This window comes from Physeter macrocephalus, chromosome 11 (assembly GCF_002837175.3).
Source record: "Physeter macrocephalus isolate SW-GA chromosome 11, ASM283717v5, whole genome shotgun sequence".
Taxonomy (NCBI): Eukaryota; Metazoa; Chordata; class Mammalia; order Artiodactyla; family Physeteridae; genus Physeter; species Physeter macrocephalus.
This window is the reverse complement of record NC_041224.1, coordinates 154,096,744-154,112,528: the sequence shown is the minus strand read 5'-3', so window position 1 is coordinate 154,112,528 and position 15,785 is coordinate 154,096,744. Positions and strand designations below refer to the sequence as shown.

At 54.4% G+C, this 15,785-nt stretch overlaps 1 protein-coding gene across 8 annotated transcripts in view; it reads left to right on the top strand.

Moving 5' to 3' along the window:
• Positions 1-15,785, top strand: part of MIDEAS (mitotic deacetylase associated SANT domain protein) — a 67,569-nt gene that overhangs the window by 32,545 nt on the left and 19,239 nt on the right. For 7 of the 8 annotated variants that reach the window (XM_028496154.2, XM_055088583.1, XM_028496148.1 and 4 more), the window contains 2 exons: positions 12,459-14,131; positions 15,311-15,610. In XM_028496154.2, the coding sequence (XP_028351955.1) occupies positions 12,695-14,131; positions 15,311-15,610 (1,737 nt within the window). In that variant the 5' untranslated portion in view covers positions 12,459-12,694. Of the gene's footprint in view, positions 1-8,904; positions 11,382-12,458; positions 14,132-15,310; positions 15,611-15,785 lie in introns of those variants that run through there. The other variant, XM_055088581.1, reaches the window with a different exon arrangement.

Below are 15,785 nucleotides of genomic sequence, written 5' to 3'. Positions count from 1 at the left end.
CTGCAGAGCCCAGCACTGTTGCTGGGATTCCTAGTCCCCTTGTCCTGTTCCTGTCTGGTCAGCCCTGCTCTCAGCCGGCTGCGGAACTGGAAGAGGCCGTTTCATTCCCTTCCAGGTGCTGAAGACTAATAATGAATGATCTGCCCCTGCCCAGCAAGGGGGAAATGAGATCACATTTATCGAGCTCTTACTTTGTGCCAGGCACTCCTACATATATATATATACATATATATATATGTATATATATATATATGTATATATATGTATATATATACGTATATATATATAAAACCTTCGTTTAATTCCACAATAACTATGAGATGAAGATATTGTGCCCATTTACTGGTAGGGAAGCTGAGGCCTACAGAGAGGTAGGTGATTGGAGAAGCCAGGACACATCCTGTTTTACCTCAAAGCCCTGTCTTTTTACCAGGCAGCTCCCACACTTCTCCTGGCTATTTTCATGTGCACAGGGAACAATGCTTTGACCTTCGGAATGAAGTGTTGATGGTAGGAATTCAGGCACCATTAGCTGGTTGATAGGGGAGATATTTTGGGCTGGGAAGGGTGGGGAAGACCCCTCTGAGGCCTCCCTCTCCAAACACTTTACAGGGTAGCGAGAAGCCCAGCCTGAGCCACGAGGCCCTGCTGTGCAGGGCGATAGGCACATGGGGGTCTGCTGTGTGTGTGTGTGTGTTGGGGGGGGGGATTGCTGGGGAGTCACTCGTGCATGGGAGGAGTGGAAAGGTTTAGTTTAGCCCTCGCAGAAACCTTGCAAGCATCTCCATCTCCCCAAATACCCCATCCTCTGTAGTCTGAGAACAGCTCTAGGACCATAAGGCTGCGAGTGGGTGGGATCTTGGGCCTCCCTTCGTGGCTGCTGGGTCTGACCCCAGGGCCCATCATGCCGGCTGGCTTGGCTCAGGTCCCAAAGAGCCTGGTTGGTGTGTACTCAGGGTTTGGGCTGGATGCTCTGCTGGTGCCCGGTGCCAAAGGCCTCTGGGTGTATTTCAGGAACAATAAAGAATAAATCAGCACAGGAGAAGAGGGCCTGCAGCAGCTGCTCAGAGACTGGAGAAACGCAAGGAATGTGTGAGCATTTGGCCGAGGCCCTGGATCTTGACTGGGACCTGAGAAAGGCCGTGACACTGACTGGATGGCTGGACGAGGGGGGCAGGTGGCTGGCTCTCTGTGCCCGCTCTGCAACCCGTCTAGGAGGCCCCAGGCAGCCATGTTGAGAGCCTCCCCACCTCTGCTGGCAGCAAGGTTTTGTTCTTCTTGGTCACTAGCAAGTATTGGGGAGCCATATTATCCCCATTCTTATCCTCCAAACCAGCAGGATGACCCCCTGAAAAAACTCCCCTCCCCTTCTCCCCCCAGGCCATCAGGTAGGTCTTAGCTCCTTCTGGAGCTGGCCAGGCAGATGAGCCAGAGCTGATGAAGACACCACAACTAGACACCGCTCCCGGCACCGCCCCCTCCACCTGCTTCCTTTCTCCTGAGAAGAAGAGGCAGCAGAGTCAGGTCTGAGGGAGTGCTGAGAGTCAGAACATCCCCTGGTAGGCCCTGACCACAGCTCTACCCAAGTAATGAGCCGTGTGTTCTTGGGCAAATCATGTTACCTCTCAGGGCTTCAGTCCCATCAGCCATGAAATTGAGATTTGGACCAATGATCTTTGGAGTGGGTGGGCACTGTCTGTCTCCCTTATTTAGGATGCGCAACGAACAACCTTTATTTAGTAGTTTCACTTATTGAGAGGAAACCCTTCTGAGAGCCCCATGCAGAGAGGTGGCTTGTCATGCTGGGGCTGATGCTCAGTAGCCTGGGTGGGGGGCATTGGCACTAGTAGGAACCCAAGCATGGACTGACTTGACCCAGATTTCAGGGTGCCAGGGGAAGGGTCAGGAGCCTGGGCCCCGTGGGGATTAGGGGCGAGTCACGGCTTTATGTTTAAAGAGCTGTTGGCCAACTGTGGGTGGGCAGTTGGAGGGTGTGGGAGGGATGTGGCTTCCTCTTGAACTGAAGATGTTGAGCTTCACAGGTTGGCCCAGTGGTGGTAATCACCAGTAGCATCTTCATTTCCAAAGCCACTCGCCTCCCAGGCCTCTCTCACTCGCCTTTCCTGACCAGCCACACTTCCAGGACATGACTGGTTTTCAGGCCAGCTGAAGCCGCTCTCCAGGGAGAAGGTGTGAACAGCCCAGAGGCTGCTGCCATCCATGCCAAATAGCCTGATGTGTACCCAAGCAGGAGGCTGAGCCTGAGGCCCTGCAGAAAAGGCTCTGGGTTCCAGTCCTGGCATTGCCTCTATACTCCTGTGACCTCAGATCTTCAGGTGCCTCTTTGAGAAACAGGAGTGTAATAATACCTGCCTTGCCGTGAGGATTAAACGGGATCATGTGTGTAGAGTGCTCAGCACCATGCTTGGCACATAGTAGTGCCCTCAAGAAATGTCAGAGGTGGAGATGTTGGTGAAGTAGAAGCCTTACATTTGTGATGTTGAGGTTTCACTTTGGCTCCAAGCTCTGCCCAGTGTCTTGCCAAAAGGTGGGGCCTCCTAAATGGAGGCATGAAGCGTTGTTATTGGTGTCCTTGATTCTGGGCCTTGGTTCTTGCTCCTGTCTGTGTATTGGCAGGCAAGTTTCTTTCCTTCTCTGGGCTGCTTTGGGGACCAAGGAATTGGACTGAGTGAGCTGCAACATCCCTTGACGCTCGGAATCTGTTCAGCTTCCACAGCTATGCCCTGCTTTGGTGGTTGGCTCTGAAGAGAGGCACAAGCCACCTTTCTCCATGTGGTGTGGAGGCTCTTATTCCGGAGGGTGATCCTGCTGACTGCAGCTCCCGGCTCACGCCTGCAGTCCTCCCAGCTCACGCCTGCAGTCCTCCCACCTCAAAGCCCTATGGGCTCTCCTAGCTTCCAGGGGGTCTTACAGATGTTCATGATCTCTAGGGGAGACTGTTTCTGCAGGCTGGGGCTGGGATTATTTCTTGGGAGGGAGTGTTATATACTGTGCTCTACTTGCAAATGGCCCCAGGAAAAGCAGCAGTTCTGGGAGGGAGCATGAGAAAGGGGAGGACCCACAACTGGCTTTGTGGGGTTCTCATGTATAGCATTCCTTCTGAAGCCCACAACAAGTGTAGATTTGGGATTTTTCTGGAAGGATGATGGAAAGACCAGGGACTTTAAAGGCAGACAACAAGATTTTGAATCCTGCTTCTGCCACCTTAATAACAGAGCCTCAGTTTCCCTCTGTAGAATGGGGACAATGAGATGCCTGGGTGGGAAGTTTGTATGCGTGGATTAGGGTATGTCAGGTGCCTGGTATGGGGAAAGTGCTCTGTATATGTTAGCTTCCTTCTTTTGGGAGGGATCTGCCTTTTGGACATTCTGTAGACTGGCTGGGGAAGTGAAGTTGTTTGCTTGTGGCCGTCTTCCCAGGGAGAAGTAGGGCTGAATAACAAGCTGTTACAGCCCTAAAGGGCTCTCCCTCCCCAGCTGTTTTGATTCCGTGATCAAGATTGGGGTCAGGTTCAGTGTGTGTCTGGTGTGGAGCTACCCAGGCATTTGCAAAAATCTGAGATCTGCAGCTTCCTAGGGCTGTGCAGAAGGTGTGGAGAATATGGTCTGAGTAAGGAAGGAGTGGCCTTTCTGAGCTGAGAACTTGACAAGTTACTTCTAACTTTCATTTCCTGTAAATTCCCCAAATTTTCTTCTATTTTTGATTTCTAATTTTATCTCAGTTTGATTGGAGAACATACTTTGTATGATTTCAACCCTTTCAAATTTATTGAGACTCGTTTTATGGCCTAATTTATGATCTATCCTGGAGAATATTCTGTGTACCCTTGAGAAGAATGCATGTTCTGCTGTTGTTGAGTGGAAGGTTCTATGGATATCTGTTAGGTCTATTTGCTTTATAGTGTTCAAGTCTTCTGTTTCCTTGTTGATCTTCTGTTTAGTTGTTCTATCCATTCTTGAAAGTGAAGGCTCAAACTCTTATTGTTGAATTGTCTGTTTTCCCCTTCAATTCTGACAGTTTTTGCTTCATGTATTTTGGGGGCTCTGTTGTTAGGTGCAAATACATTTATAATTGTAATGTCCTCTTAATGGGTAGACACTTTTGTCATTATAAAGTGTCCTTCTTTGTCTCTAATAAGAGTTTTTGTCTTAAAGTCTATTTTGTCTAATATTAGCATAGCCATTCCCAGCTCTCTTTTGGTTACTGTTAGCATGGTATATCTTTTTCCATCCTTTTACTTTCAACCTATTTGTGTCTTTGAACCTAAAGTGTGTGTCTCTTGTTAACAGTTGGATCATGGTTTTTTTAAACCCATTTTCTCAAACTCTGCCTTTTAATTGGGGTGTTAATCTATTTACATTAAAGTAATTATTAAAAAGGTTGGATTTATGTCTGCCATTTTTGCTATTTGCTTTCTGTCTAATGTCTTTTTTTGTTCCTCTGTTACTCCGTTACTGTCTTCTTTTGTGTTAAATAGATACTTTTGAGTATACCATTCCAGAGCTGTAAAATGGGACAAAGAAGAGTGAGGGTTAAATAAGATGTTGCCAGCAAACATGGGCACTCAGTTGGGCCTTGGGCACGCTAAGAGCCATAGTCAGCCCTAGGGCTCATGGGACCCCTCATGCCTCCTGTGCAGGGCATGACACCCTGGCAGGTGGCTCCCAGGGGAGTGAGGAGCAGTGGGTCCTTGGAAACTGCACTGTGCCAGGCCCTGACCCTCTAGCCGTTCCCCTGCTCCAGCACCCGGGCACCACCTGGGCTGCTTAGGAAGCCTTGTGGATTTCCCACCTTGATTTCCCCCCGTTACCAGACCCATGAACTAATAATCTCTCAGGGTAGGTTTGAGAACCACTGCTCAACACTGACAGGCAGCAGTGTGTGATGGAGACTGGTTTGGACTTGGTAGGCTTGGATTAGAATCCTGGCTCCTCACAAAGGACCTCCGGCTGTGACCTGGAACAAGTTACTTTTCAGAGCCAACCTTTCCTCATTTCTCAGATGGGGATAAGTGGTTATACAAGTGAGCAGTACTCACACACATTGGACACAATGGGCAGTGCTGGTGGCTACTGTTTATTGTGGCAGTTGCTTATTACAAAGGTGATTCCTGGACACAGGCCTTCTCCACCCCCCCACCCCAACCCCCGGCTCCCAAATTCCTCAAAGGCAGAAACCATTGAGTGGCGGGTCCTGGACCAGACACTGGGTTACCTGACAACCAGTTCACTGCCCTCTTCATTGGGCCACACTGCCTCCATGCCCTGCTTCTCCCAGCCTTGCTGCGGAAACAGAAAGGAATTGCAGAAGCCTTGTGCCTTGTGAGCTAGTGGTTAATAGCGAGTAAGAGCACGAAGATTCAGAAAGGGTGAGAACAGTATGTGCCGGAGGGCTGCCTGAAAGAGGTAGGCTTTGAGGGAGGCAGATTGTCAGAGTGGAGACAGGGCTTCCAGGCAGAGGTGACAGCTCCAGCAAAGGCTCAAAGTTGGGGAACTCTCCCCAGGGTCACTTATTCCCTGTGTGTATCTCGAGCCCCAGGACAGGCCACCTTGCATTATAATCAATGTGTGTTTCTGTTTTCTCCCCCATTGGACTGGGAGCTCTGTGTGGGGAGGGACTGTACCTCGTCTCCTGTGTCTCCCCAGACCCTGGCTTACAGCCAGTGCTCAGCAAATTCTTGCTGAGTGGATGAAGGGGCAGTGGGCAGACCTGCAGGGCTACAGAGGGTGTGTGTTTGTGGAAGGGCACAGTAAGCAGGGCAGGGCCATGTTAAGGGAGGTCCGTGTGAATGGCCTTCTCTGTATGTTGGTCTGGGACAGTCTGGCACTGGGCCTCAGGCACAGACTCCAGGGAGCCCTGCCCTAGACCTGCTGTTGAGCCAGGCCCTTCCAGAAGGGGCGTGGGGAGCTGGAGCAGCCTCTGGTGGCGTGAGCCCTGTAGGGCATAGAGAGGATTGTGAGGTCCTCATGAAGCCCTCTCCAGAGGCTCAGTTACTGAAGGGCTGGCTGCAGGGACACTTGCTTTGTTTCTTCTGGAGAGAGCCTAATCCTGCCAGCTTCCATTTTACCCCCTGGGAGTCCCAAGTCCTGTAGAAGGGGGTTTCCTGAGCTGCCTGTGATCCTTTGTGGCCCTTGTCTAGGAGGGAGGCAGCCAGTCCCCCCACCACCCCACCGAGTATGGGCGGAAGCTGGACCTGGAGACTCAGTCCTTTCTTGGCTCTGCCTACGACTCAATGTTTTCTCTCTGCCTCAGCTTCCCTCCTATAAAACAGACCTGGCTATCCTGACTTTTATGGACATCCTGGGGGTGTTTGTGGGGTAGTGGGGTAGTGGGGGAGGAGATGATAAAGGTAGATGCCTGAATGAAGCCCTGTGCGGTGCATCATAAGGCAAAGGATTTCCTCTTACCTGTATCCCTTTAAAAGCATCTCAGTGTTGGCATTTTTACAGTCAAAGCTCAAACTTTAGGCAGCTCGAGCCCTGGCCAAGCCTCTGAGCCTGTCCAGCTTGATGGCTGAGCCCCTGGGACTCATGATGCCCTGGCCTATAAGGGCTGAAGTTCAGTCTGGAGAGGTGATAATCCAGGGACTCTCTCTGGACTGGGAACGGGCACAACATGGGGCCTGCTCTCTCACGCCCCCAGGGGAAGTGACACTTGTGGGAGGCAGGTCCTCATCTCTGTGGCTGGCGTCTCCTTCCTTATTGGTTTTACATACCCCTTGAGAACAGGACTTGTATGTCCAGTGGCTTGGAGAAATGGGGCCCTGCAGCCTGCGTGTGAACTCCCAGTTAGAAGGGGTGCACACAGCATTGAGATCATTGCACTGTGCCCAGAGGCAAGGTCTACCTAGGGCCTGGGCAACTCTAGCTGGCCCAAGATGGCAATTTCAGGCCACTCGCCCAGTCTGGCTGTAGCCAAAGGCCCCAGAGTATTTGAGAGAGAGTTTTTCAAGATGTGAGTCTGGACTGGAGGGCCACCTGGGCCATGCAGGGCTCCTCTAGGGAGGGCCCCTCATCACTGCCCCGGGCATCCTAGCCAGATACTGTGGTGTCTTCAGGCTCAGCCCAGCCATGTCAGGGCATGAGATAAACAGATCCACAGGCTCATGTCCCTGGCCTTGGTCTAGGCAGGAGTGGGAAGCCTTGAGGGAAGAAGAATGGAACAGGGGGCAACAGTGGGGCTGGCACTTTCTCAGTTGTCCTGCATGTAGTGTGGGGCAGTGAGTGACAGTCAAGGGGCAAGTGGCTTATGGGCCTGCAAGTGGAGAAGGATTTGTGTTCAGCTTAGTTGGATAGGGCCTGGGGCCACTGATGGGATGGGATGGGGTGGGGTTAGGAGGCTGGGCCTCTTCACTTCATCTCAGCATGATGTGCTCAGGAGCTCTGATGTGCATCAGGGAGAGAGACCAGAAGTCAGGGCTGGGCAGGAGCCCACAGTGGATACACTGGCCGTGAGCAGTGGCTCTGACACACCTTGGGTGCAGTCTTGAATGAGCAGCCTAAGAGGCAGGTACAAGCCAAGTGCCAAGGTACAATGATCTGCAGGCTCTGCCCCCTGGAGTTTGCTGTCTGCTGGGGACTAAGAAATAGGCACCTGGAATTCAGTGTGCTGAGTCCAGTCGTGGGGTTTAGGAGGTATTATGGGCTCAGAGTTTAGTACCTGGCTCAGACTTGGGATGAGGGCAGACTTCCCAGAGGAAGCAGTGTCTGAAACCTGAAAGGTGAGTAGGACTTGGTCAGATGAAAAGGTTGGGAATGTGTGCTAGGCAGAGGAACTGCCTGGTCACAGACCTGGAGGCAAAGCAGGAACAGCGTATTGGAGCAGGAACAGCACTGAGTGATGGCTCCAGCGTGGAGTGTTGAGAGAAGTGGCAGGAGCCCAAGTCTGCAGGGACCTGGGGGCTGGATAAGGAGTTTATACCTTGTCCTAAGACAGCCTCTTTGGCGCTCAGTGAGCTGGCTGGCCTAGAGATCGGGGCTTTGTTGGGTGCCATATTGAAGTCTGTTTGCCTCGGGTTGGAGATGCATGAGCTGTGACTCCCCCTCTTCCTAGTGCTGAGATTGCGGGGCCAGGGATGGCCCAGGTAAGAGCTGGAGCTTGGAGCATTAGCCTCCCAGGGTCGGGGGGTCCTTCAGTCGGCTCTCAGCCCCAGGTCAGAGCTGAGGCCCCGTGGCCACCGGGACCAAGCTGGGCACCCCTTTCCTGGCCTGTGTAACCTTGACTCACAACAGACTTGTCTCTTGGATGGCCGCATTGAGTGCCCCAAGCTTGTGAGTGGCCCTGGTCCCCTCAGTGGTCATGCATGGCCTGGCCCCATTGCCCTGTGGTGAGGGCTCACTGGACTCCCCCAGCCAATGTCACGCATGCGGTTGGGCTGCTTATGGCACGTGGGGAGCAGTATGTGTTCTGGTTGCTGTCCTTGGAGGGCATGGTGTCACCACGAGCATAGAACAGCCAACAGCCTTTTCAGTACCTTCCCTCATGTGTCTGCAGAATACATGTGGTTTCAGCACTGTTTTCTTTACTTAGTGCACACTGCTTCTTCGGTAGAGAGAAAGTGTTTCTCACCATAGATGCTCCTGAAAGCCCCAGAGGTCCCTGGCTGTTGAGATCACATGCTGGCTGTGTCTTCTGCCCAGGGCTGTCTGTGGTGTGGTCAGGGACTAGTTGCAGCAGCGAGGCTCCCGGAGGAAGGGAAGAGTGAATAGAGCCTTGACAGTCAAACAGACTGATAGAGTGGGTGTGAGTGTCTGGGGCCCCGTGATGTCTGTGGGTTTCCTTTTGCAGTGTTTCTGCATCCGTTGTCAGAGGCCCTGCAGCTGGTCCCAAGGGTGAGCTGCCTGCAGGAGTTCCTCATTACACCCTCTTCCCTGCAACTTCAGGGAGTTGGCCCATCGGTTGGGAGCCTTCAGAAAGGACAGCTTGCTTCCTCTGCCTCATTGTGAGGAAGACCAGGCAGACGTCCACCTGAGGGACAGAGGAGGAGGGCTGGGGCAGAAGAAATGGGAGGAAGTGGCTCAGTCCTGGCCAGACTCGCAGGCTGTGAGGTATGAGTGGCGTATGAGAGCTGGCAGCCCCACTTGCAGCCACCAGCACTGAGGCAGGGGCGGGCTTGCAGGGGCTGGAGGGTCCAGGTCTGGAGAATGAGGCGCAAGTGACCAGTGCAGTCTCAGGCCTCCCTGCCAGTGGACCTCCCACACCCGCTGGCGCCTCTGTGAGGCGGCCCCCCTTCCCTTCCCTCCCTTCCTATACGTCTGAGGGTCTCAGCTGTACCGGCACAGAATAGGAGAGGTTTACCTGCCAACAGTTCAGGTGCAGGGAAGGGGCTTCCTAGCGCCAGTGAGGAGGGATATCTGTGTTGGGAAAATCCTTGCTCTGAGACTGTCGAGAGCATGCTGTGGGAGGGAGGTGTGCAGAGAGGGCCTGGTGTCTTAGCGGCATGTCTTAGGGACAGGGAATAAGAGCTTGGTCTTGGAGTCAGACGGACCTAAATTCAAGCCCTGGCTCTGCAACGTAGTTACTGTGTGACCACTGGCAATTTTTTCAGCCTTTTAGAGCTTGTCTAGCTCACCTGTAAAATGGAGGTTAAAATAACACTGCTTCAAGCTTTGGCTTCATGCTGCTTTATAAAGCTGTTGTGGGAACTAAACGTGCACAGAGTACTTAGGATCTGCCTGGCACAGGTGCACTGTTGTTGCTGTTATTATTATTACAACTACTAGCTGTTACTACTACTGCTACATACCCTACTACATACCCTGCTGCCTTGGTGTGTCCCCTCCCCTCCTACCTCCCAGGCCTCTTCCACTCTCCCCCGCCCCCCCACAACAGCCCAGATAATGACCTTTCTTCTTCGAGGGTCCCAGGTCCGGTGTCTGTGCTCTTAGCATTGTTAGCAGCCTTCCAATGGGGATGACAGGGAGGCCTCTGCAGAAGCTTCAGCCTCCCCAGAACTGGCCCCCTTGATTTCTTCTAAACAAGTCCCTGGCCCAGCTTTGGACGCTTACTGTGGTGTCAGGAGTGAAGGCCCCCCTCGATGTGTACGGTGGGAGGTGGGAGGCAGAGCAGGCCTGACCAAGCAGCTGCAGGCGAGCCAGCGTGGACTGGGGCAGGAGCAGCCCTGCCTTGGATCCCCTTTCACAGACTCCACCCCCATCTCCCCAGCTCCAAGTGTGCAGTCGCCCTCCCCTAGGCGCTGAGCGGCCATCCCCACGCCTGGTACCCTCCATCAGGCATGCACGCGCACGTGCACTCAGGCCCATCTGCCACGTGTGCCTTCCCTTCCTCCAAGCCCCAAGCCTGTGCTGTGGCTCACCAGGCAACAGGGCTGCGATGGGGGGGGGTGCCTGTACTGCTGGGGGAGGGGAGGCTCCCAGTTCCCTGGAGGCACGTGGACCTGCCAACTCCCCCCCACCCCCCCCACCCCCCAGCACGTTCTTCCTTCCTCTGTCTTGCTTCTGCAGACACACACGTACTTGTAGTTCGTTCATTCTGATTGGAGAGGCAGAGCCGGACTCCTGTAGCCGGGACGGCCCCACCCTGCAGCTTCACGATGGCGCCCAGGGTTGTTTTCAGTCTGGGGGCTGCCTTTTGGGTCTCTGCTTTGTATTGGGTTGGCTGTCAGGGAATGAGAGTTTAAAAGCAAGAGAAAGGGGTTTGTTCAGAAGGCGGTTGCTGTGGCCTCAGCACTCGCTGCTTGTCCGAATCCTCTCCCGGTGGCGGGGCCTGGGTGACTTGGATGCCCTCCTAGTCTCCCCCTCCCCCAGCTTCCATATGCGAGACAAAGGGGGTGCGAGCACCGGAGAGTCGCTCTCACTCACAGCAGGGCCGGGAGCTGAGGAAGGAAATGGAGGAGGAAGTTCCTCCCCTTCTGGCTGCTGGGTGAAAGTGAAAGGCAGCAGGGGGTTGGAGTGAGTCACGGCCGCCGCGGGAGGGGAAGGGCTGGGGAGCTGCGGAAGCGTGCGGAGAAGCGATAGCACGGCCGCCTCCCTGGGGCCAGGGGCATCGCCGGGTGTAGCCAGGGCTTCATACCAGAGCCTGCCCGGCATGCCCAGCCAACCCTCCTCTGCGCCTCTCGGCTGGTTTCCTGGGAACTCCCGGGGCTGCTAACGATGACCTGGGGCATCTAGGTTCTGACGTCTGAGGTCAGCCTGGACCTTCAGATTTATTTGCGGGGGCTTCCTGAGCTCCCCTCCTCTGCTAGACGAACTGGCTCAGGTTCAGAATCTTAGCATGGGGAAGAGATGGGCCATGTAGCTCCCACCCTCACCAACTTCCCAGGGAGGCAAACAAAACAAAAGACAAAACCAACCCTCTCTGAAGAAAGAAAAAGTCTTTGAAAATACACGCAAGGTATAGGTGTAAGTTATAACTTGCATGTAAGTATTAAAAACACATGTAATTTATAAAATACTGGTCTCAATTCCTCTGTAGCAGGATAAATAGAGCAACCTTTTTTTTTTTTTTAATCAAGTTAGAAAACAAACACAGGAACACTGTGAGCACTTTAGTCACACCATGTCATGGAGAAACCTTCTGGACTTAAGTTCTAGAAATCTGCACCCCCCTCAATATCGTAGCTATACTCGTCCTTTGCTCAAGATGCCAGGAGCTCTTTGGCAGTGGAGGAGGGTGGGTGGGGACTGCTGACCAGCTACCAGGCCAGATCCTGTCTCCAGTCAGCCCAGGTTGCAAAACAGGTTTCCATGCTCGGTTGGGGAACACTGGCAGCCACAGTTCCACCCAGCAGCTCCTCCCAGGGGTGGGGTTAGGACTGCACACACCCTTCTGGGGCCTCACCTACATAAAGGCCGTGGACCCAGGACTCTGCAAGGGCCTGGTGGGGCTCCCGACCCATGGGCTGCACAGTTGGGAATGACTAATGTTTTCTCCATTTCCTGTCTGAGAGGTGCATGGAGTGTCAGAGGAGCCATTGGCTGAAAACACTCCTGTGGGGTCTACTGGGGAGGCCACTGCCTGGACAGATGTGAGAGGACCTGCTTGGCTGCCCAGTAGGCTGGGGCCTGGCTTCAGAGGAGTAGGGAACCCAGTATGGCCTTTGTTACCCCTTATCCCAGCTTGACTGCAGGGGCTCAGGCTGGATCTCAGCCCCACTTGCCCCCTCGGCAGGAGCTTTTGTGCAGTGCGCAAGTTACACAACCGAACGCAGCAGTCCTGGACACTAACCAGGAGGGCGAGGTGGTGGGACAGGGAGAGTCCCAGAGCACCCTGGGGGATGTTGCCGCCTTCTGGTAGCTTCTGGTAGCTCCCCCAGGGTCCTGGCTCCTGCCTCACCAATGCTGCTCTGTGACCTTGGGCTTGTCCCCAGGAGGCAGTGGAACTGTAGGACCCTTGAGACCCTCCCCTCACATTTGTGCTGCCCTCTGGGGCATCCTGGGAGGCTGTGGCTGACACTATTACTGTTCTTCTGTCTGCAGGCTCCAGGGCCCTGTGGAGCACCATGAACTGGGAAGAGTAGAGGAGCCTGAGAGCCTCTCTGCCAAAAGGAAGGAAGTGCCAGCAATTCTTTCTCCCCGTGCCTGACCGCATCATCCAGCGTTTCCTCTGCCCCCTCTGGCTGCTGGACTAGGGCCAAGCTTCCAGCAGGACCATCCCCCAGGGGATGGGCAACTGGTGAAGTAGGTCTCACTGCTGGGGCCCAGTTGGCCACACCATGAACCTCCAGGCCCAGCCCAAGGCTCAGAACAAGCGGAAGCGTTGCCTCTTTGGGGACCAGGAATCAGCTCCCAAGGAGCAGCTCCAACCCCTGCAAGCACCACAGCAACCCCCGGCCCCTCCACCGTCCAGAGTGAAGGAGGAGCCTTACTTTGCGCACGAGGGTCCGGCAGGGGCTGCCCCCGCCTCCCAGCCTGTGGAACTGCCCCCTTCCAACAGCCTGGCCCTGCTGAACTCCGTGGTGTATGGGTCTGAGCGCACCATGTTGTCTCAGCAGGTGGGCTCGGTCAAGTGGCCCAACTCTGTGATGGCTCCAGGGCGGGGCCCGGAGCGTGGAGGGGTTGGGAGTGTCGGTGACAGCGGCTGGCAGCAGCAGCCGGGCCAGCCTCCTCCCCACTCGACGTGGAATCGCCACACCCTGCCCCTTTACAGTGGACCCAAGGGAAGCCCTCATCCTGGCATGGGGGTCTCCACCTACTATAACCACCCTGAGCCACTGAAGCGGGAGAAGGCCGGGGGGCCACAGCTGGACCGCTTTGGGAACGCTGTGCGGCCAGTGATGCCTCAGAAGGTGCAGCTGGAGGTTGGGCGGCCCCAGGCACCCCTGAACTCTTTCCACGTGGCCAAGAAGCCGCCGAACCAGACGCTGCCCCTGCAGCCCTTCCAGCTGGCGTTCGGCCACCAGGTGAACCGGCAGGTCTTCCGGCAGGGCCCATCGCCGCCCAACCCCGTCGCCGCCTTCCCACCGCAGAAGCAGCAGCAGCAGCAGCAAGCGGCCCTGCCCCAGATGCAGCTCTTTGAGAACTTCTACCCCATGCAGCAGCCACCCTCTCAGCAGCCCCAGGACTTTGGCCTGCAGCCAGCCGGGCCGCTGAGTCAATCCCACCTGGCTCACCACAGCCTGGCACCCTACCCCTTCCCCCCAAACCCTGACATGAACCCAGAACTGCGCAAGGCCCTCCTGCAGGAGTCAGCCCCGCAGCCTGTGCTACCTCAGGCCCAGATCGCCTTTCCCCGCCGTTCCCGCCGCCTCTCTAAGGAGGGCGTCCTGCCTTCCACCACCCTGGATGGGGCTGGCACCCAACCTGGGCAGGATCCCACCAGCAACCTGTTCCTGCACCACTGGCCCCTGCAGCAGCCGCCACCTGGCCCCCTGGGGCAGCCCCATCCTGAAGCTCTGGGATTCCCGCTGGAGCTGAGGGAGTCGCAGTTGCTGTCGGATGGGGAGAGACTGGCGCCCAACGGCCGGGAGCGGGAGGCTTCCGCCATGGGCAGCGAGGAGGGCACGCGGGCTGTGGGCACAGGGGACTGTGGGCAGGTGCTACGGGGTGGGGTGATCCAGAGCACTCGACGGAGGCGCCGGGCATCCCAGGAGGCCAATTTGCTGACCCTGGCCCAGAAGGCAGTGGAGCTGGCCTCACTGCAGAACACAAAGGTGAGAGTGGCATGGGCTGGGGGCAGACCTGGCAGAGGGCAGGGCGAGCTGTGTCTGAGGCCAGGGGAGAGCAAGTGACTCCAGGGTCACAAGGGTAGTGTTCTCCCTTCATTGAAGGAAATGAAAGAACCCATCCATTTCAGGGAGTTCTGAACTCTCTGCATGCAAAGAATCTCTAAGTAGGTGTATCCATACCTGAAGGGAAGATGGGTTTTATACACATGCAGGGTTGCAGGCAGGAAAATGCAATACACCATCGTGGGTTGCCTTCTTCGTTTGGGACTTGCAGGGTTGGGAGTAGAGGGAGGTGAAACCATTTCCAGATCCAGTATGCTAAAAGACAAGAATGTGGTAGTGGTTACACAGGTGGTTATACTTGTCAAAATGCATCAAACTATAATTAAAAATAGGTGCATTTTGTTGCGTGTAAATTATACAGCAATTAAAGTTGATTGGAAAGAAAAGACAATCTAAATGGGGAAGAAAAATGAATAGAATTTGAGCACCTATGTTGTGCTTGGAGTTTCTTATCTTTGATCAGAAGTAATTTCTCATCAAACCCTATGAGAGGGATGCTGGCATTTATCCCATTTTATTGCTAAAGAAGCTAAGGCCCAAGTGGGATTTCCCAAGGTCACAAAGGTAGGACAGAAGCTAGTATCTGACTCCAAAGCCAGTGTTTGCCCCTTCCCTCACTAGAGGTCTGAACCCTCGAAGCCTATAGGGCCAGACCTATATGTAGGAGGCTGCAGAACTTGACTTCACTCCAGTCAGTTGCCAGTGGGAAAATAGATCCAAAGACCACCCTTACCTTGCCATAGGTTCCTTGCTTGCTTTCTTTTGCAGAGATATGTTTTGAACATATAGATACTATTTCACATGCCATGCACTGTGTAGACCAAACAAAACACATCTATTAGCCACTTTTGGCCTGAGTTGGCCATCTGGGGATTCCTGCTCCAGGCCAGGATGGGAGAACCTGGCAGAAGGGAGGTTATGGAGAGTATTTGGGAATATGGTGGGGGAAAAGGTGGTCAGGGAAAGGCCAGGTTGCCAGAGACCATTGGGAACCGTCATGGGTGTTTGAGTCCTTGAATCAAACGGGATTAGGGGTCCCAGACTAGCAGATCAGGACTTACCTTCTAACCGTCTCCATTTCCTCTCTCTCTCCTTCTCCAGGATGCCAGTGGCTCTGAGGAGAAGCGGAAAAGTGTATTGGCTTCAACTACCAAGTGTGGGGTGGAGTTTTCTGAGCCTTCCTTAGCTGCCAAGCGAGCACGAGAGGACAGCGGGATGGTACCCCTCATCATCCCAGTGTCTGTGCCTGTGCGGGCTGTGGACCCAACTGAGGCAGCCCAAGCTGGAGGTGTTGACGAGGATGGAAAGGGTCCTGAACAGAACCCCACTGAACACAAGCCGTCGGTCATCGTCACCCGCAGGCGGTCCACCCGTATCCCCGGGACTGATGCCCCAGCACAGGTACGAGAGGCGCCCCATGCAAACAGCTCAGTACCTGAGTGCTCCTGGGGACCTAATATTATATGGGAAAAAGGAGAACATGGCAGTATAGGAGGCATTCAAGTCACCCATGGGGATATTATTTATATTTTCCAAACAAAACTTTTGGACAGATGAACTTATGAGGGACAAAGAA